Source organism: Salmo salar, chromosome ssa05 (assembly GCF_905237065.1).
Source record: "Salmo salar chromosome ssa05, Ssal_v3.1, whole genome shotgun sequence".
NCBI lineage: Eukaryota > Metazoa > Chordata > Actinopteri > Salmoniformes > Salmonidae > Salmo > Salmo salar.
In genome coordinates, this window is record NC_059446.1 from 31780005 (window position 1) to 31802897 (window position 22893).

The following is a 22893-nucleotide window of genomic DNA, read 5'->3' on the forward strand; positions in this document are numbered from 1 at the left end:
CTTCCATATGAACGTCACATGCTGCTTTTTATTGCTGACCAGGTGATGTCACTAATGTGCATCGTGTTAATAGCTCCGAGTCATTAACCGTTTTCCGGCACAATTTGGTGAAAGCCCCAAAGACAGAGAAAGCCTCGCTTTACCCATCACTATATAAGTTAAGAAAACAGCTTGTTCTCCAAAAACTATTTTGAGACCCTTTCTCTCACGATTTGCTATGATGCCATAAAATCCCAAGATAAATGGAAATGTATGTTACGATCCAAGCTGGTCATTTTAAATCCAGATGACGTATAATAGAGGCTAAGATAAGGATAGAAACAAAGTAGTAGCCTATCCATTTGTTTAGAAGTACATTTTGCCAGCTGCATGGTTTTCAGTCAGTCTTTATCTGTCATTTGTTTTGTTTGTATTCCAGAAATCCCCCCTCCTGCTGCATTACAGGCCCAAAATGGATTTGCTGTAGTCGGACAGAACGGTTGTTTTGGCCCAGTGGCCCAGGACTGTGCTACGTACTATTTATGCAGAGACGATCAACCCCAACACCAACACACCAGAGCAAAAGTACACACAAGCCAGCAAACAAAGAACCCCAGCACAGATACTGCACCACTGGCGGGTTTGGATCAAAAACAACCTTTTTTTTGTCCACTATACGTCCTAGATATGTGAAAAATTAGAGAGAAAAAGCATATATTTATACTTTTGTACAGGTGAGAGACATGGAACCAAGACACTACTGGTGCTCTGTTTACACATGACCAAGATGTCGGGTGATCGTTCTACCGTCTTTTTTGTTTTCTACAGACTTCACTCCTCGGACCCTCATTAACTGATAAAAAGGGGAGGACGAGGATTTTTAACCATTCGTTTTCTTTTTCAGGTTAAAGTCAGATGCGTCTTGGGAGCACAGAAAGTATATAAAGTTACATGATAAGACTGTTTCTAAGCTGTTTATTGAGTTGTTGAATTGTCCTCTGATTTTTTTTAATTTGATTTTTAATTTGCTTCGGGGTTTGCTGAACGTTGATTGTGAATAGGCAAAAACAAGTGTGTAGTAATTTATGTTCTATATAACAATATTGTACATAAAATGTCATTATGAGAGAGATTGAAAGGAGTAGGAGAGAGACTTTAGACTGTTAGGAAGAGTTCCAGAAGTGCTATATTGTTGGGCTACTCGAATGTAGCATTGGAGGATACGTTAGAGTTTTAATGCAGAGAAGACTTCTTGTCAGTATATAGAAGGGCATCCGATAGTTGTCTGAGAGAGAAACAAAACAAATATATCAAATCTTCTGCCGTGTAAAAAAAGAAAAGGGTCTGAAATGACGTTGCATTGCCGTATGAGCAATATATGAATTTGAGACGTCTACAAAAGCAGCCAGCTTCTGATAGCATTAGCGTCCTACTCCTTAGTAGAATGTATTCCACTGGGTGATCTTTATGTACAGTGCAGTAACGCATCACTTCTTCTATCCCTATCTCATCGCTACCTTTAGTGCCAAAGGCTTGGAAAACCCCTTGACTTCCCCTTGTATTTCCACGTGGTGAGCTATATGAAAGTCGCTGAGATATCATCTATTTCACAGCAGTATGTGACCTGAGATAGAGAGCTGTTTGGAACAGATATTCAAATATAAAATTGAGATGTTATTAATATCACAAGAGCGTCGAGTTTCTTCATTATGTTAAAGAAGCACACTCAGATATTGAAGAGTAATACTCTTTTGAGCATATGAAATAAATTAGTTTTTTTGATATGATATTATCAAAATCTACTTTTTGACCTTTGGGAGGTGGCTCTAATTTTAGTGCTTATTTGAGTGTATCTAATGAGAGTTGGGGGAGAAAGTACTGCAGAGCTTAATGGCTTAACTGTATTACGGGAACAAAGGCACGGAGGGACCGGAACAGTCTTAATTCATAGTCATGGCCACCTTTTTCGTCAGTGCAACTGAAATATCCTTTCCTTGAACTGGACCCTAAAATAACATTTCAGACCTCACATAGCATTACCTCACTGCACTGTCAATAATTGTTCGTTTCCCTCCTTGTATTTATGCAAGGAAAGCTGTCGGTCTTGTACACAGTCCAAATAAGTTTCTACAGGTGCATACTATATAAAAAAATACTTTCATACAGGTCTCTACGAAAACCAGCTTAACCAAAATGTATTTGTATTTGGTTAACAGTCCCCCCATCAGTAAATGCATAAATATATTGATATAAGTATGTTTTTTTTAAAATCATTTCCATACTTTGACTATACACAGGTCACCTTGGTATTTGTTGTGATGTCTTATGGTGTGAAATATTTTCGGTATGCATATGGCAACACAATATGCATTAAGTTCTGTTTGACTCATTTTTTGTTGTTTTTATCACTACCTTCTGCCTTTGACCTTAGCTTACCCCATTCAAGAGCCAAATCATGTATTAATCATGTATTATTTGTCATTATTGACCCCTTGTCTCTAGTGTGAATGTCAAATGAATTTTGTGTTACAGGCCCCATACATGTACATTAGCTTTGTTTGAACAGCATATAAGCCAGTACGCCCTCAAAATAGCCATGGAATCATTACGTATTGCAAAAAAGCTATCAGAGAAAAATGATGTAGTAACTATTTCGCAGCAGTACCTATGGCTTCTTAAAGGAAAATTCCACCCCAATATTGTCGTTTGGTATTTGTTTCATTAGTCCATTGTTGATATAGTCCCAAAAATCATCCCCGTTTGACGCATTTTGCATAGTTTTTGGGTTGAGATTTCCTTTTAAGAACGGGTATAATTGGAACAAAGGCATGTTACATGGTGTTGTTATGAGACTCAGATCTTCTTTTCTCAACTTGTTTTGTATGCATGTGAGTACTGTTCAGGAACCCTGTGATGTGATCTCTGGGACAGAATGGGGGCGGCGAGGGGGTCTTGTTTTGGGGGCTTTGCCACCGTGAAGGCTGGTGCTTGCGTTTCTTTTCTCTCTTCTTGGAGCTGAGTATGGTGCTAACGACTTTTCTCTAACTCAATCTTGTGCAGATCAGCTTCAGAGGGTTAAAAGGAGTGCTGTGGATTCCGAGTGCTGATAGTAGTTCAGTCACTCACTAGTCGGGCTTCGTGACGCCCTGCCTAGTGCCTACGTGCCGGAGCCCCGTCTTTTCTTGTCACAACTGTCTCTCTCGCTCTCTCTGTGCAGAGGAAAAAGGTGCTGGCTTTTTCTTGTTGATTTGTTTGTTTGCTTTTCCCCACGGTCCAGGCTTGCTCTGGAAACGGAACCGAGAGAATGGTCAATAAAGTTGTGGACCGTGAAGGAGTGTTATTGAAAATAAATAAAAGCTGGGGTAGCTATAAAACCAAATGATTCAGCTTCAGAGAGAGAGAGAGAGAGAGTGTATTTATTTTGGGGTATTTTCATGCGAGCCACAGTAACCTCAGATAAAAACATGGGGATCCCAGTCCTAGTTGTAGTCCTTCATTCTGCTCTATGTAATTGGTACAGAAAGCTCATTCCACTGTTGGTTTTCTTTATCACTCACTACACTTTTATGACTTCTAGCAGTTTTTAGGCATTGGTCGGGTGCATTCAGTGCCAAGAAAGTCGGCAGAGGAATTGTTGTTTGAATGTTTCCAAAGTTAACTCATACCCAGGAGACCTTAATAGTATGCCTGAGAGGTGTGTGGAGTAACGTGGGGGCAGGTTCCACCTCCGAAGCAGTGGATTGGATCGATCTTCACGCTTTTATCAGCCCAACATTGAGACATCAGTGCTGCTTCACTTGACAGCCAGGCTAAGAGGCTTACAGGCTTCCCCACAGTGTTCACTGCAGACCGGGGTTTGCATCCAGACTGAACCGTTGCCAGTGTGGAAACCACGGCCTCAACTCATAAACTCCTGTTTTCTAATTTGACCTCTTGTTATCTCCGAGTTATCCACACTGCGGTAGGGGCGAGCTATAAGCAACTGATAAATAGTCTAATTGCCTTAACTTGACTACCAGCGAATTGAGTTGTCATAATGCCACTTAAGAAGACCAGAACTAGACATGCTACTTGAGGAGGCTTTTAACCTAGGTTTTTTAAAGAGCAATTAAGTCTTAACAGAAGATGTATTTTTATTTTTAAGTGGCAGTCATTTTAGACCGGATACCCTGGATAGACGTCAAAGTATTCCAGGTGGTCTCAAAATGGCCGTGTTTGTTCCTGTAATAACAGTCTTCACTCTGAGTGTGATGGCTCTTTTTTACTCTGGCCCCCTGAGCTCTCCTGTAAAGCTCTGTAATCACCCAGGCGACCCGTACGTGTGACCGGGGTCACTCAGACGGCTAGTCTGGATGAAACACTCAAAAAATACAGATTGTCTGGCCAGGGTGGCACCGCACCACTGCACTAACTCAGAAAGGCAGCTTGGCTCTTGACGGTGCTATGCCTAAGTGGAGTGAATCACAGTCTCACGGGTGGTGCCAATTGAGGGGCAACTGTCTGGAATGGGCTTTCACTTCAACATGAGATTTCCATTTCAATTGTCCATTTCAAAGGTGTCAAATTATCACCTGCAACTAGGACCCTAGACTGAGAAAGAGGAACGGGATGTGGTCTGGATGTCAAAGTGAGTTAATTAGCCAGATAAATGTTGGTTCAATATAGACTAACTAGTTACAGTCATATTTTCCCTCAACGCGTAGGGAAGCTAGCCCACAGTTACCAACCTTCACAGTGGCAGGCCCTCATGAGCCATAAATGTGGTCGTCATTGATATAAATCTGTCCGAATTTTGTATTATTATTATTATTTATTTGTACTGTAAAGTTATGACTCTTACAGTAGCTTATTTGTTTTTGAAAAATGTCAAGAGATTTGATATCCTTCCCCGTGTTCATGATTTACCTTTTTGTTTGTTTAAAACATACAAGACTCATGCATAATATTGTACGGCTTAAATGATGAATTTGTAACTGTCCTCCCTCTTTTGTATTATTCTAAGTGATCACCTCTGTGCAATGCTCTCTGTAAACGACCAACACAAGCTGTGCTCCTTTTTGGGTCAAGGTCTGGTAAAAGAAAAACAAATGTAAATCTGGCAATGTGGTTATATACGCAATATATGTTTCTCAGATGGTTCCAGGCTTCAGCGTAAAAACTCAATTTAACTTTCTTTTGTTTTGCTTTCCAGTCAATTCCTCAGGTCACAAAAATGCCTTCCTGGTCTTGGGGGTGACCAGGAATCTCAGATTACACTAATGCACCCGGATATGAAATGGCTGGATTTAGTTTTGGTCTTGTTTCTCTTGTTTTGCCATTGTCTCTGTGACAGAAATTTCCACAGTTGTTTTTCTGGGTTAAACACAGGCACTTATTCAGGTGTCTTTTTTGCTTGTCCTCTTTTTTGAATTATGATTCTTTATTGCACATGTAATAAACTGGTTTCCATTGCTACATTAAAGGAGTTTTGGGTAGAGAACTGGGCTGGAATTTCTTACACACAATATTAAGGACGCTTTTTGTTGAAAACTAGTGTGTATTTCATCAATAAATGCCTTTAAAAGTGTCTGTAACGCCGTGGTGTCTTTCCTCTGTCTGATCTCTAAGAGATTGCTCACAGGGATGTCCATCCATCCAAATACCAATACTACGGTTTTAGAGATCTGTACTAAATGCTGACACCCATATCACTCACACCCAAGACTTGGAAATCCTAAAGTCTGCAGACATGTCTTTCCAGTGTGGACTTGGTTAATGATCCAATAACATTGTTAAGCCCCGTCTCATTTCACATCTGCCCATTTTATCTGAACATACTGGAACCGCTGGGATCTAATGAACCGTTGAAGAAAAACAAAGCACTTCATTGCAAATGGAAGTGTTAGTATTCTAAGGATGGCTTATGTGTTTCCCCGTTGGTAAGGGATGCTTTGGGGAGTTTTTCCTTACTTGACTGCTAATGACTACTTTAAAATAATTAAACGGAACAGAACAAATGTATACGAATATCTTACACAATATCCATTTCACCGTTATTATGTGAAGGAGATGCTGTCTTGCCTCATGCGCAATCATGTTAGAATGCTATCGTAAATACAGTATCTGTGTGCAGTTAGTATTCTCACATCTCTGTTGGCCCTGTCATATGGTCATGCAATTGTTTACCACCAACAGTAACTGGTTGCCATAAGCAACTTCCTCAATCAGCCTATCCTCATACCCTTCTTCACAACTTATGGAATGTATTGTGTATGACTCAATGTATAATATATACACTTATGTCCAAACCCAATATAAAAAATAGCACATCGGTAAAGGAAGCTTTCAGTTCTATATGGTGGTGACAGAAGAGATGTGCAAAACAATGTGCTGGATGTAAATCTGTGTTCAGTGTCAGTCCTGGTGAACTCTGGGTAAAAACACCAAGGGGAGTTGTGGATCATCTTCAGTGCCCCGGGCGTACGTCTCCCTGCAGGAATGGCTGTCAACACTCACACCAACCGGCAGCGACACTTCATACACCTCTGGACTGGCGGGAAGAAACACAGTTTATCAGAGTCTCATACACCTCTCATAAATTTTAGTAAACATATCTACTATTCCCTCCGAGACCATCTCGTGCTGCAGGTTATCACTGTATTTCTGTGTTTCTTACCTGAGGCTACGGCGATGGGTTCTGGTCTCCACTCTCACAGATTTCCAATACAATCGAATTCCAAGCTGTCAGTAGGTGTTTCTTTTGACATACAGAGGTTGACTGTAACTTGGGTTACATGTTTAACATGCTGTTCTCTGCAATTACTGTATCAAAATCAAATCAAATATTATTTGTCACATGCGCTGAATACAACAACGGGTGTAGACCTTACCGTGAAATGCTTACTTATAAGCCCTTAACCAACAATGCCGTTTTAAGAAAATAGAGTTAAGAAAATATTCACAAAATAAACCGAACTTTAAAAAAAATAAAGAAAATAAAAATAAAATGAGGCTATTTACAGAGGGTACCGGTACCGACTCAATGTGCGGGGGTACAGGCTAGTCGAGGTAATTTGTACATGTAGGTAGGGGTGAAGTGACTATGCATAGATAATAAACAGCGAGTAGCAGCAGTGGAAGAACAAGGGGGGGGGGGTCAATGCAAATAGGGTGGACATTTGATTAATTGTTCAGCAGACTTATTGCTTGGGGGTAGAAGCTGTTAAGGAGCATTTTGGACGTAGACTTGGTGCTCCGGTACCGCCATGCGGTAGCAGAGAGAACAGTCTATGACTTGGGTAACTGAAGTCTTTGACAATTTGGGCCTTCCTTCCTATGTCACCGCCTAGTATATAGATCCTGGATGGCAGGAAGCTTCTCTTCGCATTGGTGTGATTGCTACCTCTGAGGGTTCAAAGCTTGAGGTAGTCACCTCATACAAGTACTTGGAGTATGGCTAGACGGTGCACTGTCCTTCTCTCAGCACATATCAAAGCTGCAGGCTAAAGTTCAATCTAGACTTGGTTTCCTCTATCGTAATCGCGCCTCTTTCACCCCAGTTGCCAAACTAACCCTGATTCAGATGACCATCCTACCCATGCTAGATTACGGAGACATATTCTATAGATCGGCAGGTAAGGGTGCTCTCAAGCGGCAAGATGTTCTTTACCATTCGGCCATCAGATTTGCCACCAATGCTACTTATAGGACACATCACTGCACTCTATAATCCTCTGTAAACTGGTCATCTCTGTATACCAATCACAAGACCCACTGGTTGATGCTTATTTTTAAAACCCTCTTAGGCCTCACTCCCACCTATCTGAGTTATCTACTGCAGCCCTCATCCTCCACATATAACATCCATTCTGCCAGTCACATTGTGTTAATGGTCCCCAAAGCACACACATCCCTGGGTCGCTCCTCTTTTCAGTTCGCTGCAGCTAGCGATTGGAACGAGCTGCAACAAACACTCAAACTGGACAGTTTTATCTCAATCTTTTCATTCAAAGACTCAATCATGGACAGTCTTACTGACAGTTGTGGCTGCTTTGTGTGATGTATTGTTGTCTCTACCTTCTTACCCTTTGTGCTGTTGTCTGTGCCCAATAATGTTTGTACCATGTTTTGTGCTGCTACCATGTTGTGTTGCTACCATGCTGTGTCATGTGTTGCTGCCTTAATAGGTTGTTGTCTTCGGGCTGTCTTTATGTAGATTTGTGTTGTCTCTCTTGCTGTGATGTGTGTTTTGTCCTATATTTATATTGTATTTATTTTGTATTTTTAATCCCAGGCCCCCTTCCCCGCAGGAGGCCTTTTGCCTTTTGGTAGGCCGTCATTGTATATAAGAATTTGTTCTTAACTGACTTGCCTAGTTAAATAAAGGTTAAATAAAATGTAAATATAAAAGCTTGGCCACAGTAATGTACTTCGCAGTAATGTACTGGGCCGTACGCACTACCCTCTGTAGTTCCTTACGGTCGGATGCTGAGCAGCTGGCATACCAGGCGCTGATGCAACCGGTCAGGATGCTCTCGATGGTGCAGCTCTGGAACTTTTTGAGGATCTGGGGACCCATGCCAAAACTTTTCAGTCTCCTGAGGGGGAAAAGGCATTGCCATGCCCTCTTCAAAACTTTCTTGGTGTGTTTGGATGATGATAGTTTGTTGGTGATATGAACACCAAGGAACTTGAAACTCTCAATCCGCTCCACTACAGCCCCGATGTGAATGGGGGTGTTCGGCCCTCCTTTTCCTGTAGTCCACGATCACTTTCTTTGCACCACACTGCCAGGTCTCTGACCTCCTCCCTATATGCTGTCTCATCATTGTCAGTGATCAGATCTACCACCATTGTGTTGTCAGCAAACTTAATGATGGTGTTGGATTTGAGCTTGGCCACGCAGTCGTGGGTGAACAGGGAGTGCAGGAGGGGACTAAGCACGCAACGCTGAGGGGATCCCATGTTGAGGATCAGAGTGGCAGAAGTGTTGTTACCTACCCTTACCACCTGGGGGCGGCCCGTCAGGAAGTATAGGATCCAGTTGCAGAGGGAGGTGTTTAGTCCCTGGGTCCTTAGCTTAGTGATGAGCTTTGTGGACACTATGGTGTTGAATGCTGAGCTGTAGTCAATGAACAGCATTCTCACATAGGTGTTCCTTTTGTCCAGGTGGGAAAGGGCAGTTTGAAGTGCAATTGAGCTTCCGTCATCTGTGGATCTGCTGGGTCATTATGCGAATTGGAGTGGGTCTAGGGTTTCCGGGATGATGGTGTTGATGGGAGCCATGACCAGCTTATCAAAGCACTTCATGGTTACCAACGTGAGTGCTACAGGACGGTAGTCATTTAGGCAGGTTACCTTCGCTCTCTTGGGCACAGGGACTATGGTGGTCTGATTGAAACATGTAGGTATTACAGACTCGGTCAGGGAGAGGTAGAAAATGTCCATGCATGCTCTGAGTCCACGTCCTGGTAATCCATCTGGCCCCACGACTTTGTGAATGTTGACCTGTTTAAAGGCCAATAGAACGGATGTTAGAAGTGTGTTATCCACTCGTCGACTAATTCTCACAAGGCACCCTCATCTGCGCCCCCTGTATTTTCTTATTTTCTTCATGCGAATGATGGGATTTGGGCCTTGTCCGGGAGCAAACTTATATCCTTCACGTCAGAATCATTAAACACAAAATCTTTGTCCAGTTCGAGGTGAGTAATCGCTGTTCGTTCATAAGAGAGTATAATGTACAAAATAAGTTAGAAACAATGTGAAAAAACACACAAAATAGCACAATTGGTTAGGAGCCCGTAAAACGTCAGCGATCCCCTCCTGCACAATTCTCTACTGTAATTACTGTTAAAAGCACATACAGTGCATTTGGAAAGTATTCAGATGCCTTGAATTTCTCCACATTGTTACATTACTGCCTTATTATAAAATGTATTAAATACATTTTTTCCTCATCAATCTAAACACACTACCCATAATGACAAAGTGAAAACAGGTTTTTAGAAATTTGTGCAAATTTATATATAAAAGATTTATAAAAATACGTATTTACATAAGTATTTAGACCCTTTGCTATGAGACTCGAAATTGAGCTTGGGTGCATCCTGTTTCCATTGATCATCCTTGAGATGTTTCTACCACTTGGATTGGAGTCCACCTGTGGTAAATTCAATTGATGATTGGACATGATTTGGCAAGGCACACACCTGTTTATATAAGGTCCCAAAGCTGACACTTGCATGTCAGAGCAAAAACCAAGCCATGAGGTCAAAGGAATTGTCCGTTGAGCTCGGAGACAGGGTTGTGTTGAGGCACAGATTTGGAGAAGGTTCCCAAAACATTTCTGCAGCATTGAAGGTCCCCAAGAACATAGTGGCCTCCATCCTTCTTCAATGGAAGAAGTTTGGAACCAACAAGACTCTTCCTAGAGCTGGCCACCCGGCCAAACTAAGCAATAGGGGGAGAAGGGCCTTGGTCAGGGAGGTGACCAAGAACCCGATGGTCACTCTGACAGAGCTCCAGAGTTCCTCTGTGGAGATGGGAGAAACTTTCAGAAGAACAACCATCTCTGCAGCACTCCCCCAATCAGGCTGTCACGGGTGTCGTAGGGTGTAGACCAAAATGCAGCGTGAAAATGTATACTCATCTTCTTTTTATTTGTGAAGAAGGAAAAACACAAACAACGTATACAAAAAACAAAACGAACTAGACAGTTTCGTCAGGCATACAGCAAAACAAGAAACAATCTCCCACAATTCCCAAAACAAACACACTCCTAAATATAGGACCTTCAATCAGAGGCAACGATAGACAGCTGCCTCCAATTGAAGGCCCAAATCCCCATACCTAAACATTGAAATACAATACCCTAGCACAGTATAGAACTAACAACATAGAACTAACCAAAAAACCCCGGACTAATAAATCAAATACCCCTCTACATGAACACATACTCAAACACACCCTGAACCACATAAAACAAATACCCCCTGCCACGTCCTGACCAAACTAATAAGAACAAAGAACCTCTTTACTGGTCAGGACGTGACACAGGCCTTTATGGTAGAGTAGCCAGACGGAAGCCACTCCTCAGGAAAAGGCACATGACAGCCCGCTTGGAGTTTTCAAAAAGGCACCTAAAGACTCTCAGACCATAAGAAACAAGATTCTCTGGTCTGATGAATCCCAGATTGAACTCTTTGGCTGAATGCCTAGCGTCACGTCTGGAGGAAACCTGGCACCATCCCTACGGTGAAGCATGGTGGTGGCAGCATTATACTGTGGGGATATTTTTCAGAGGCAGGAACTGGGAAACTAGTCAGGGTCGAGGGATATATGAATGGAGCAAAGTACAGCAAGATCCTTGATGAACACCTGCTCCAGAGCGCTTAAGACCTCAGACTGGGGCTAAGGTTCACCTTCCAACAGGACAACGACCCTAAGCACACAGCCAAGACAACACAGGAGTGGCTTCATGACAAGTCTCTGAATGCCTTTGAGTGGCCCAGCCAGAGCCTGGACTTGAACCTGATCGAACATCTCTGGAGAGACCTGAAAATAGCTGTGCAGCAATGCTCCCCATCCAACCTGACAGCTTCAGAGGATCTGCAGAGAAGAATGCGAAAAACTCCCCAAATACAGGTGTGCCAAGCTTGTAGTGTCATACCCAAGAAGACTCATGACTGTGATCTCTGCCAAAGGTGCTTCAACAAAGTGCTGAGTGAAGGGTCTGAATACTTATGTAAATGTGATATTTCAGTTATTTTTACTTTATAAATGTCCTAACCTTTCTAAAAAACAGTTTTTTGCTTTGTCTATATGGGGTGTTGTGTGTAGATTGATGAGGATTATCTTTTTTTTATAATAACAAAATGTGGAAAAAGTCTAGAGGTCTGAATACTTTCCGAATGTACTGTAACTATAGCTTACATACTGAACAAAAATATGTGGACACCAACTCATCGATCATCTCATTCAAAAATCATGGGAATTAATATGGAGTTGGTCCCCACTTTGCGGCTATAACAGCCTCCACTCTTCTAGGAAGGCTTTCCGCTAGATGTTGGAATATTGCTGCAGGGACTTGCATCCATTCAGCCACAAGAGCATTAGTGAAGTCAAGCAATGATGTTGGGCAATTAGGCCTGGCTCGCATTGGCATTCTAATTCATCCCAAAGGTGTTCAATGGAGTTAAGGTCAGGGCTCTGTGCAGGCCAGTCAAGTTCTTCTGCACCGATCTCAAAAAAACATTTATGTATGGACCTCGCTTTGTGCAAGGGGCATTGTCATGCTGAAACAGGAAAGGTCCTTCCCCAAATTGTTGCCACAAAGTTGGAAACACAGAATTGTCTAGAATATAATTGTATGCTGTAGTGTTAAGATTTCCCTTCACTAGAACTAAGGGGCCTAACCCGAACTAGATTTGTCCGTCGGATTGCCAGATGGTGAAGCGTGATTGATCACTCCAGAGAATGCGTTTCCACTGCTGCAGAGTCCAATGGCGGCGAGCTTTACACCACTCCAGCCGATGCTGGTCATTGCGCATGGTGATCTTAGGTTCGTGTGTGGCTGCTAAGCCGTGGAAACCCATTTAATGAAGCTCCCGATGAATAGTTATTGTGCTGACGTTGCTTCCAGAGGCAGTTTGAAACTTTGTAGTGTGTGTTGCAACCGAGGACAGACAATTTTTACGCTCTTCAGCACTCATCGGTCACTTTCTGTGAGCTTGTGTGGCCTACCACACGTTTCCACTTCACAATAACAGGACTTACAGTTGACCGGAGCAGCTCTAGCAGATGAGTATAGGATGCATGCTTTCATGCCATTATAGATAGTCACATAACTATTCAGATGACTTCCACACAGCACTAAATAGCATCATACTATAATGTGGACCAACATCTGCATTATAATTATTTAGTTCTAGTGTTTTGAAGTTACGATGGGCTGTATATGATAAATGAGCAACCACTAGGCATGCCTGAATCCATGAGCTTCATTTTCCTAAGGGAGGAGAACCATTCCATCTCACACCAACAACGTCGGCCATTTCCTTTGAACTCCATAATTTCCTCAGAGCTAGCCCTTTTTGGGTGTCAAGACATCAATGCAATGAATCAGCTTTTTTGTTTCTTCTATTGATTCTGTGACCTTAACAACTCTTTATCGATCCACCTGTCAGTGACCCTATCTTCTGACCTGTACTTCCACACTTTGGTTTTAAAGCAATTTAACACTGTTGCACCATTCTAGAAGACTGTGGCTACTTCTGCTGCCTGCAACAGTAGAGACGATGGCTCCAAAGCAATTTATTTGACAGCCCAGGACCGAATTGCACGAGAAGCCAAAGCTGCCAACCCAGACAATAAAATGCTCAATTTTGTCTACTGCGACAAGGATTTAGTGTACTTTATATAGTGATGTCAAAGAGCATCAACCATGATGGAGGCTATTTATATGACATCAGACAACATCAAATCCTCCGACTGTAGAGTTTTGATCAGAGAGTTGCCAGCATCTCTTTGATCTAAAGAATGGAAAAGGATAGTAATAGGAGTGTAAATGTTGCAGAACTATGTATTTGGATCTATGTATTTTGGTGTTGATGACGATGTAATGTTTGTTGTAATGTTGATGATCTGCCAGAGGTGTCTCCCGGTATGGAGATAGATTTGATGGTAATGTTGACAGATATCACAGATGACAGTCATTCTTCTGCATCTGTAATCACATCCGTCAATGTAAATTCGATCCAAGCTGACATGTGTCTGATTGTCCCTGTGACTGAATATCAAACCCTACCATCATTTTGGGCTCTAGCCAGTTTTATTGTTAGACTACATGTCTATTTAAGATGGAGGTGATCTCTATGATCCAGAACTGCAACACCACCTATATTTAACTTCAATGTGCTACATGTCAGTCCCCCTTATATCTTCAGCCATCCCTTCATTTAATTTCCAACTTTTTGGCTGCGCTCCAATAAGACTTTGGTACTCGCCGATCTCTAATGCAGACAGAGCAAAAAGGCCGGACATAGTCCTTAAATTGTCTATCTGTTTTGATAGAGAAAACGATAATGCGGAAAAGATCCTTGAGAATTATCTCAGGTGGTACTTTCAGCTGACCCATTTTTCTTTTCTGTTTAGAGCTTTGTGGCTGGTGGCATATCGATTTAAGATTTTGATCAAAAGGTTTTCTTGGAAAGCAATCAAGGCTATTTTCTCCTCTATTGTATGGGGGTTAGCAGTAGTAACAACCCAAGATGGAGTTCTGTGGAAAACCAAAAAACATGTACCTACCTCTATGGGGGTAATCTTTGTCTTGCTGTGATATCATACTGAATGCCTTGCTTTCTTAAATAAACAAGAGACTATAACGAGAAGCATTTATTTGCTTTCAAAGAAGTTAGCATCAACACCACATTAAAATAACCGAAGGCTCGAATGTAATAGAATTTATCCAACCAGGTGCGTAACAAAATGAGGCAGCCATCCATGGGAATTCCCAAAAGGATGAGGCTCAACGCCTCAGATTATTGCATGTACGTGCTGTGTCAATGGAGACATGTCTAGTATACCTTTCACTGGAAATGGACCACTCATGGTATCACTAATCAACATGGCTAATGTTCCTCTAATAACACAAAGATTGCCTTGCTATCTTTGTGTCCTTAGAGGAACAAGCTCACCATTTAATATCTGTTGCACCCGTTTAATATCTCTATTAGAAAATACTTCTGCAGGTTAAAACACAGTCGAGCGAGGTGACTGGCATTTTTCAGTTTGGCTGAAATGTCAGACCTAATTGTGGAAGCCCTCTGCATGCTTTAGCCCAATAAATGACATACGCTTATAAACCACTGTTGTAAAAAGTCACAAGCGAAAGGAATTTTTAAAAGCAATGATTACCCCTGAGCACTCAGGTACATTTCCACAGCGAGACCCATCTTTGCCTCATTGCCTCGTTGTGCTAGGGCTCCTGGGGGTTTATTATTTTGAAGGTATGCAGCTGCTCTTTCATAAGCAGTCTCTAGATAAACTCAGCAAAGGGGAAAAGGGCAGCATTCACACACAACAGAAATGGTAATTAGCAGACGTTTCATACAGCAGCCATGGGAGATGCGATTGGCTGCCATTCAGTGTTTATTTTGATGGTTGATATCTCACAGATAGCTATGGGAACCGATACCTTCTGATTTGGGTGTTTAGCAGGGCCGTAAGCAGGCCCTGCAAATGCTATTTGGAGAACAGCAAACACAAGCAAAAATGACCCGAGCCATTATAACCTTTCCTGCTGTAGGTTCATACACCTCAGTCCGTTTAGTTCCTTCTCCCAGTGAACCAGAGTCTGGCCCTTTTGGAGTGCCCATTGCTGTTCCATGTTGCTGAGGTGGAGAGTTTAAACGGAATCAATAAACCCAGCAACTTTGTGATGCACTTGCATACCATACCCTAAATACTCTGGATTTTTTCGAATCTATGTGTGTTTTCATTCACATGCTTTCAGAGCATAGGCATATGACAAATGAACTGTAAGATCTGTTTGAATAGAGTACTTTTAGCTTGCCAGTGTAGTTGCATAGCAACCATGGGAAATGTGTTGACCTGTTTACCCTCTTGGTATCACAAGGCTAACACTAACTAATGCCAACTCTCCCTATTCCGTGGCTAAGTATAACAAAACTGTGCCATGCAATGTACAGAAATGTGGACATATTCTAACCCAAGCATGCAGATTCTGTAGATTCTAATCACCAGTTGCATTGTATGTGGGAGGAATCGTAATTTAGACCATTTCCAACATGACAGTGAAGACAAGTCGACATGAAACTAAGTTTACCGTCTCAGAAAAACAGTGGAGCAACCTGACAAGCATTAGGCTACGTGTGATCCACACACCTTTGGAAGTGCTGCTTGTCTGGTGTGCAAATCCAGCTCAGCTCACATGCACAGCTCACAGGGTCTCCAGAACAACATCAAAGTTTCAGCGTTCTTCAACATAATAATGTTGATGCCTGTGTTTGTATGCCATGTGTCCGATGGCAGCCAGACAGGCTCCCCAGGTTTCAAAGTCGACAGAATAGACTTGGTGAACAGATAGGAACACGTTCCACCTTGCCATCCGCTTTACTGACTAGGTGTAAGTGTAACATATTACTGTAATTATGTTATCTTCTCATCTGGGAACACATCACTGCTATGTATCCATCACACAGTAATATACAAACATAGTCATACAGTGAAAATATTCCACAGTGAGGAAGGGAGTTTACGCTTGTCATTTCTTTTCTAGAAATGGTATGAATTAACAGTCCAATTAAATATTGACTGGATTTGTTTGAATGAAAGTGTTCATCTAAATATAAATTAAATTATGCATAATTTATTATCTTAATATGTTTGATAAACAGCCAGTAAGCTGGCCCCAGTAAATCCGTTGACAATCAGTGCTCCAATAACTGAGTTTAAGAGGAAGAAGTATCCATAAAATGTGCATTTATCAATAGATTTATAAGGCAGACTTGTTGCCACTGTCACTTCATCTTTTTACCCATAGGTTCATTTAAATGATGAACTCAATAATAATAACCATTAAAATATGCACTTAGCCTCCCTTCAAAGAAGGAAAATTAAAGTCTTTGATTTCTCAACAGCCTAAAGAAAGGGGAGTGCTTGCAAACCTCATAAGTATTTCAATATGTAGCTCATTTACATTTAAATAAAACCACCAGCGACACTCTTTGAAATTGATGTATGTTTGTTTATAGAATGCATATCGACTAAATTGGTAAAAGGACATTTATTGACCCGTGACTTGTACATGGACAGCGTGTAGTAACTCCTCTAAGGCAACAGTTGAAATGTACACAAGTGTTACCTGGAGGAAGATGGGGGATGGTCATGCTCGTTCAATTTCAGTCACGGGGAGGGTTTAGTTTTTTTCATTTAGTCCAGGGGAGGGTAATGTAATTTGTAATTGATTAAATGTTTTTGAATTAGTTGCTTATTATAGTATCTCGATGTGTGCCCAAGGCTGCCTTTGTTTCCTGATTCTCTGCTGGGCGCACAATATCAAGTGCGCCCAGTGTGGTCCCAGTCAAATGATCCATAGCCTATACTATAGGCCTAGGCTATACAAAGAGCACGCTTGGAGAAGCCTTGGGAAAAGTTATATTTCTAACAAAATGTACTTCCTTCCCGAGTTGCTCCCTAACCAATGGTTGTGTGCTGTGCACAGTGGCTCTTCAAGAGGCGAGTCAAAGGCTTCTAACAAAAATGCATTTTTATTAGTAAAAAAAAAAGAAGCAATATCTCTGCGCGCGCACTAGGCCTGCGGATGTAGTGTTCCGTTTGAGAGGGAGAGCGCGAAGATGAGAAGGAGGACCGGAGGTAAGCTTGCTACTGCTACAATTGATTTACATAAAAACAATATGTTTCGTTGCCCATAATGGAGCTATTTATCAGAGTTAGTGACCTCACAATAAGCCATATTGGAGCAATTTACATAACTTACATTACTATGAAGCGGCAGCCAAAAAAGATGGACAGCGCATGGGTGCTGAAAGTAGACTAATTCGAGAAGACCTAATTCATTTGAACAGTCTTCATTCATTTGAACTTTAGGCTACTAACAACAAGACGGCTTTGTGTTGGAGCCTATTTCTTCCTATTCAAGAAATATGAGATAGGCAGGCCTACATGTTTGACAGACAAAATGATAGTCTACTATCCATAGATTTGTCAGCCATTTCCTTCAGTCACCATGCACTCCTTAAATATCGCAGTGTCAGTGAAGGGCTTGGAGTGTGAAGTTAAAACCAGGGCTTGAATTGAGATGTATGTGCGGGTATTGTGGCTTTTGTTAAAGAACATGTCTAAAAATATAGGGCTACCCTTTGTTAGCTTAAGATTTTGATTATTTATGCTAGAAACAAGCTGTAAAATGCCGGGGAAAGACGTGACTCCAATGCCAACCCAATGCATATGGGATATCTTTGGTTTGCATCTATGACATTGAGGCTGAGCTACAACCTTCTATAGCTGAGGAGAGAAAAATGTACTTTGCTTGAGAAGTAGGCTAATATGGTATTCTGTCACTATCAATTGACGTTCAACATTTCAACAGGCTTTTAAACAACATACTAACTCTAAATCAGTCAGGAGCAAGCCAGCTAAGAAGGAACGGAAATTATTTATTTCGGATATATTACTATTATTTAAAGGCTATAGCCTGTCAGTTAAGGAATACATTGTAAAGTGTTTGTGACACGCTACAGGCAGGTACATTTCAACAACACATCAACAACAGCACTTCAACAACATGACTATACATTTCGCATTTAGGCTGTATACAATTTGTATTAAAAAATAAAATATGTCTTATTTGGCTGGACAGTGCCTTTCAATTCACTTCTAGAAACATGAGTTTGGCCAGTCTATGGTTTGAGGATCATGAGGTGAGCTATGCCTCGTTTGAAAATGAGAAATTTGGCCTCTCATATTCCCATGCTCTAATCACAGGCAAATAGAATAAATGAGAAAATCATAGTTTCCCAAATGAAAAAAAGTTACAAGTGCATATATGATGATATTCAGCCGCTGTGTTAAAACAAATGTATTTTTCTCTAAATCATTGATGATCAGATACTTCAGTTGTAACTGGTTCTGTTGCGCAAGTTTTGTTGTTGCAGTTGATAGATAAGTTTAGCACTGCTCCAAACATACAATCCTCTTGTTTAATAATAGTCTGTGTAGAAATCAAAACATCTCCGGTGCTACAGCAAGTGCTCATTCGTTGTCATGCTCTGTTGTGGTATTGAAAAATATTCAGCAAAAAAATACGCGTTTATACATTTTTTTTTTTTCTCGGACCGCAAATAAGATGATAGATTCATGCAGTGATTTTATATAATGGATATCTTTTCTCCCGTACCCTTGTCCATGGTGATCTGCGAATCCACAAACTTCTGGCTACTTTGGCATGTAATGCTTACAAAATGAAGAACAGTTTCTAAAACTGCATAGCTACGGCTGTGGTCAGTCCAAGTGAGTGAGTAAACGGTAGCCATGTGTATTATATTATTTTGGGTATAGGGGAGGGTCACTATTTTTTTTCAAGCGTTCAGGGAGGGTCTGGTAAAAATATATTTTACTGAAGGGAAGGCCATCCATTTTCATTTCAGAGAGGTAGGGTTTTCTCCAGGCATCCCTCATTATAAATAACGTACAGTCCCTAAATAGAAAGATATGCTAACATAACGCTGAATTAAGGTATTTCTAATGGTTTTCTTCACGACTACCCTTTTACATTAAGAACTAACACAGAGCGAGCTGAACAGAAGAGGAATATTGAGCTCCAGAAAGGTCATTATTTAATAAATCATCCTCTGAATCATTTCTCAGCAGAAAAAGCCATCAGCACGGAGCACTATTGGAATTTGCAGTTATCTTTTTCTTCTTCTCTACCAAATGTTGAATAGCTCATTATAGTTGCTTTACACTAGGTGTTTTACCTTTTGTTGAAAGACAAATTTGGACAAAAACAAAACCAGAGTTACAATGGCAAAATGCATGAACATTTTCATAAGTACATACAGTATTAGGGTAGTAAAATCAAAGTAGTGAAATAATGATTTGAGTAGAGCTCCAAGTCTCCAAATGAAAAGACTCCAATCCCACCCTGTTAGAATCACATACTTGCCATCATGGTACAAAAACAACACCATTCATTATCTCACAATATCAAGTGAGTAAGGGAGTTAGGCTACTGAAGTCTAGTGCATCTGGTATCTTCAATAAGTTGGTGACGTTGCATCACCTCTTTCCATAGCCAATCAGTGTCAAGAAAAACACTCCGCTTTTGCTACTTCAGGTTTGATCATCACAGTGCCTCGTATTCCAAACGAACCACACCCCACCTTCAGTGATTCTGGAGGTTCCATTACCTTGAAACACATTACCTTTACTGGAAGGGCTGCGGCTTTCAATGCTGTCCGTAGAGTTGCTTCATATGCATCCATACTTGGATGTATTCTCAGATTTCCTCTGTATACGTTCTTGCTGTGAGATATAAGGCGGTCTGCATCATGCTAATGCTTTGATCTGCGGGTTCTCCTCCTGCAGCCAAGGCATACTTCCAAGTTATAATGTGTGCACACGTGGATATCACTGATTTCAAATTGGAGAGAGGAAAAGCTAACGTCTTATGGCAAACTATAGGTTCACTTCTCAGCTAGAGCTGAAGTAGTACTCTTAACCAGTATAACACAGCCTATCTTGGAGTTAGACGGTGGAATTTACCGTACATCATGATGATTTGTCATGAGCTAACTAAGTGGAGTGTGGGTGGATTATTTCTTTGGTGTTTTTACACTGCAGGTGTGAGAGTGAAATATGGATTTAAGTGAGAATATGTAAAATTCCTCTCCTACAATTTTTTTGGGTGGCATCTTTAGATTTCCATTTCTTCACATGCATTGCATGTGCCCCAACTGGCTTCTTACGTATTTCTATAAAATGCACAAAATGTTACGAGTCCTATCTTCAAAATGGACTTTCTCATTCAGCATGTGAACAGCACTAGGATGACCTATTTTACATACTTAATCCTCTTCGTTCACTGGGCTGAGGATAAGTCCAATATTGACAAGTGGAATGACTAACCTGTCTTGCAATGTCATATTGATTGAGTGGCAGAATGCATGCTTTCGTCACCTGGTAGACAGAAGTCCCAAATGGGTAGATAAATTTAGAGAAAGGTTACTGCTGGAGATAAATGAGCTGTGAAAAATGACTATTGTCCAGTGATTTTCGGTAGAACTCATTGCCTTCTGTCCTTTTTTTTAGATGAGGAATACAACCTAGTTTGTATTCCACAGCTTCAGTATAGCTCATCACCTTTACCCTTTCACACAGACACCGTACTCCCCCGCCCACACGTGACAACACACTCTGAGACATGGTAATGGCGGTAGCCTCCAATTGATCTGGAATGAGGCTTTATAATTGCACTTCCTTTTCATGTGGGGTGTTTGGATTACTCCGCCTCCAGCAGACTCCCACGTGTGGAAGCCTCACTCACTCGGCTGTCAGTAAACTTTCCACATCAAAAGGCTCCCTCTCTGCTTCGTCCACATACGCCACCGGAGACCGAGACATAATTATTACTGTCATATTGTTGCATATTATTAATAATATTGGTGCAAAACGCCTCAGTGCCTTTGGCAAGTTGAAATGACTGTGCAAACAACCTCTAACTTTGAAGTAAGTCAGGATATAGATGTCGTTTTAAAATATGTCTATATCAGGTGCTATAATCATACACATCAAGTGCTATTTCTATATTTATATGTATATATTTGCATGAAAACATTTAATGGGATACATTTACTAAATTGTTTCTAGGGTTGTTGGTGGTTTGATCACATGCACATCTTACAGAGTGTGGCTTTCATTTAAAACAAACATGTCATGTTCACTATTCTTCCTACAAGGCAACACCTGTACCCACAGCTTTTCATGTCCAAGGTCCTGTACCCCCAGCTTTTAACAAGATCTTGGTTTCATAATCAACAACAGGTAAGCCCATCAGCAGCCCACCAACCCAATCAAGCCCAGGAATCAAAAACATTTGGCACAGAATTGGATCATGGTGGATCATGGCGGCTTTCGAAGACCCCCAGCCTAGACTGCTTTAGCGGCCAGATGGTACCATCAGCTGTGGCCTCCTCAGAACTGAATATTAATGCCCATGTCTCCACTCAGCTCCTTTTGTCGTCTAATACGTCCTTGGATTCCCATCAACCTGTGCCGGCTGGATCAAAGGGAGTATCGCCGTGACGATGCATGGTGCAGTGTCCACCCATGGCTTCAAAAGACCTGGGCTTCTCCTTTATTGGACTCTTCTTAACTGAATGGAACACCTTGGACTGGAACTACGGTTCAAGATGGCATCGGATGAGAAGGGATCTCGGCATGCCCCAACGTACTTTTCCTTGATCTCGGCTTGTTCTGTAGTTTATGTCGTTGTGGCCAATTAAAAGCCCACGTACAGTATGCCTGATATGGAAGCAAAGAAAACCTTGCCTTGAGTTTTTCATTTGACCTTTTTGCATGATAAATATCCAGCCCGACTGAAGTGTTTTGATACTGATCCCTTGTAATATACAGTTTCTGTGGTTGTTAACATTAAGTATGTATATTTATAATAACCGGTCCTTATGTGGATATCACAAAGTGCTTATATGTTGTTTATAAGGTATATATACCCAAGTGTTACTGAGCGTGAGAAAGCAGAAGAATTACATTATCTTAGAATTTGAATTAAGCACAGTATTGAAAAGGCAGGCTCTCTGGCTTTCTAATGAGGTATTTGGGAAGAAGGGATGAAAGCTTATTTGAGTTAGAGAGCGGAACTCTTCCCTGATGTCAGCCCCCTGGGTGGCACGGATGAATAGCATCACTTATGACAGCCACTATTCTGTCAATGGCTCCTCATTCATCCTGACTGCTCATGAAAATATCAAGTGCCGTATTAAACCACACTGATTGTAATTGGTATATGTTCCAGTCCAGATGAAGACACTTCAGTTACTACGAAGGCACTGCAGTTTGCAAGCTACACCAACTGTACACAGTCGATCAATTATTTACAAAAAATATTAAGTTGTTGTTAATATATGTAAATGATCATTTGTAAGGAATGTGATTAGTCATTCAAGCGACACTTCAGGATTTTGGCAATTAAGTCCTTTATCTACTTCCCAAGACTGGGATGAACTCGTGGATACCATTTTTATGTTTCTGCATGCAGTTTGAAGGAAGTTGCTGACTAGCAACTTCCTTCTGGTTAGCATTGGCTCACAAAACTACCTCTAACTTCCTTCATACTGGATGCAGATAAATATAAATGGGTATCCATAAGTTCAT

General features: G+C 41.3%; 1 protein-coding gene across 2 annotated transcripts in view; it reads left to right on the plus strand.

The window, feature by feature from the left end:
- Positions 1 to 5545, plus strand: part of LOC106604628 (polycomb group RING finger protein 3) — a 51786-nt gene extending 46241 nt beyond the window's left edge. For both annotated transcript variants that reach the window (XM_014199454.2, XM_014199453.2), the window contains exon 10: positions 419 to 5545. In XM_014199454.2, the coding sequence (XP_014054929.1) occupies positions 419 to 466 (48 nt within the window). In that variant the 3' untranslated portion in view covers positions 467 to 5545. The remainder of the gene's footprint in view (positions 1 to 418) is intronic.
- The last annotated feature ends 17348 nt before the right edge of the window (positions 5546 to 22893 follow it).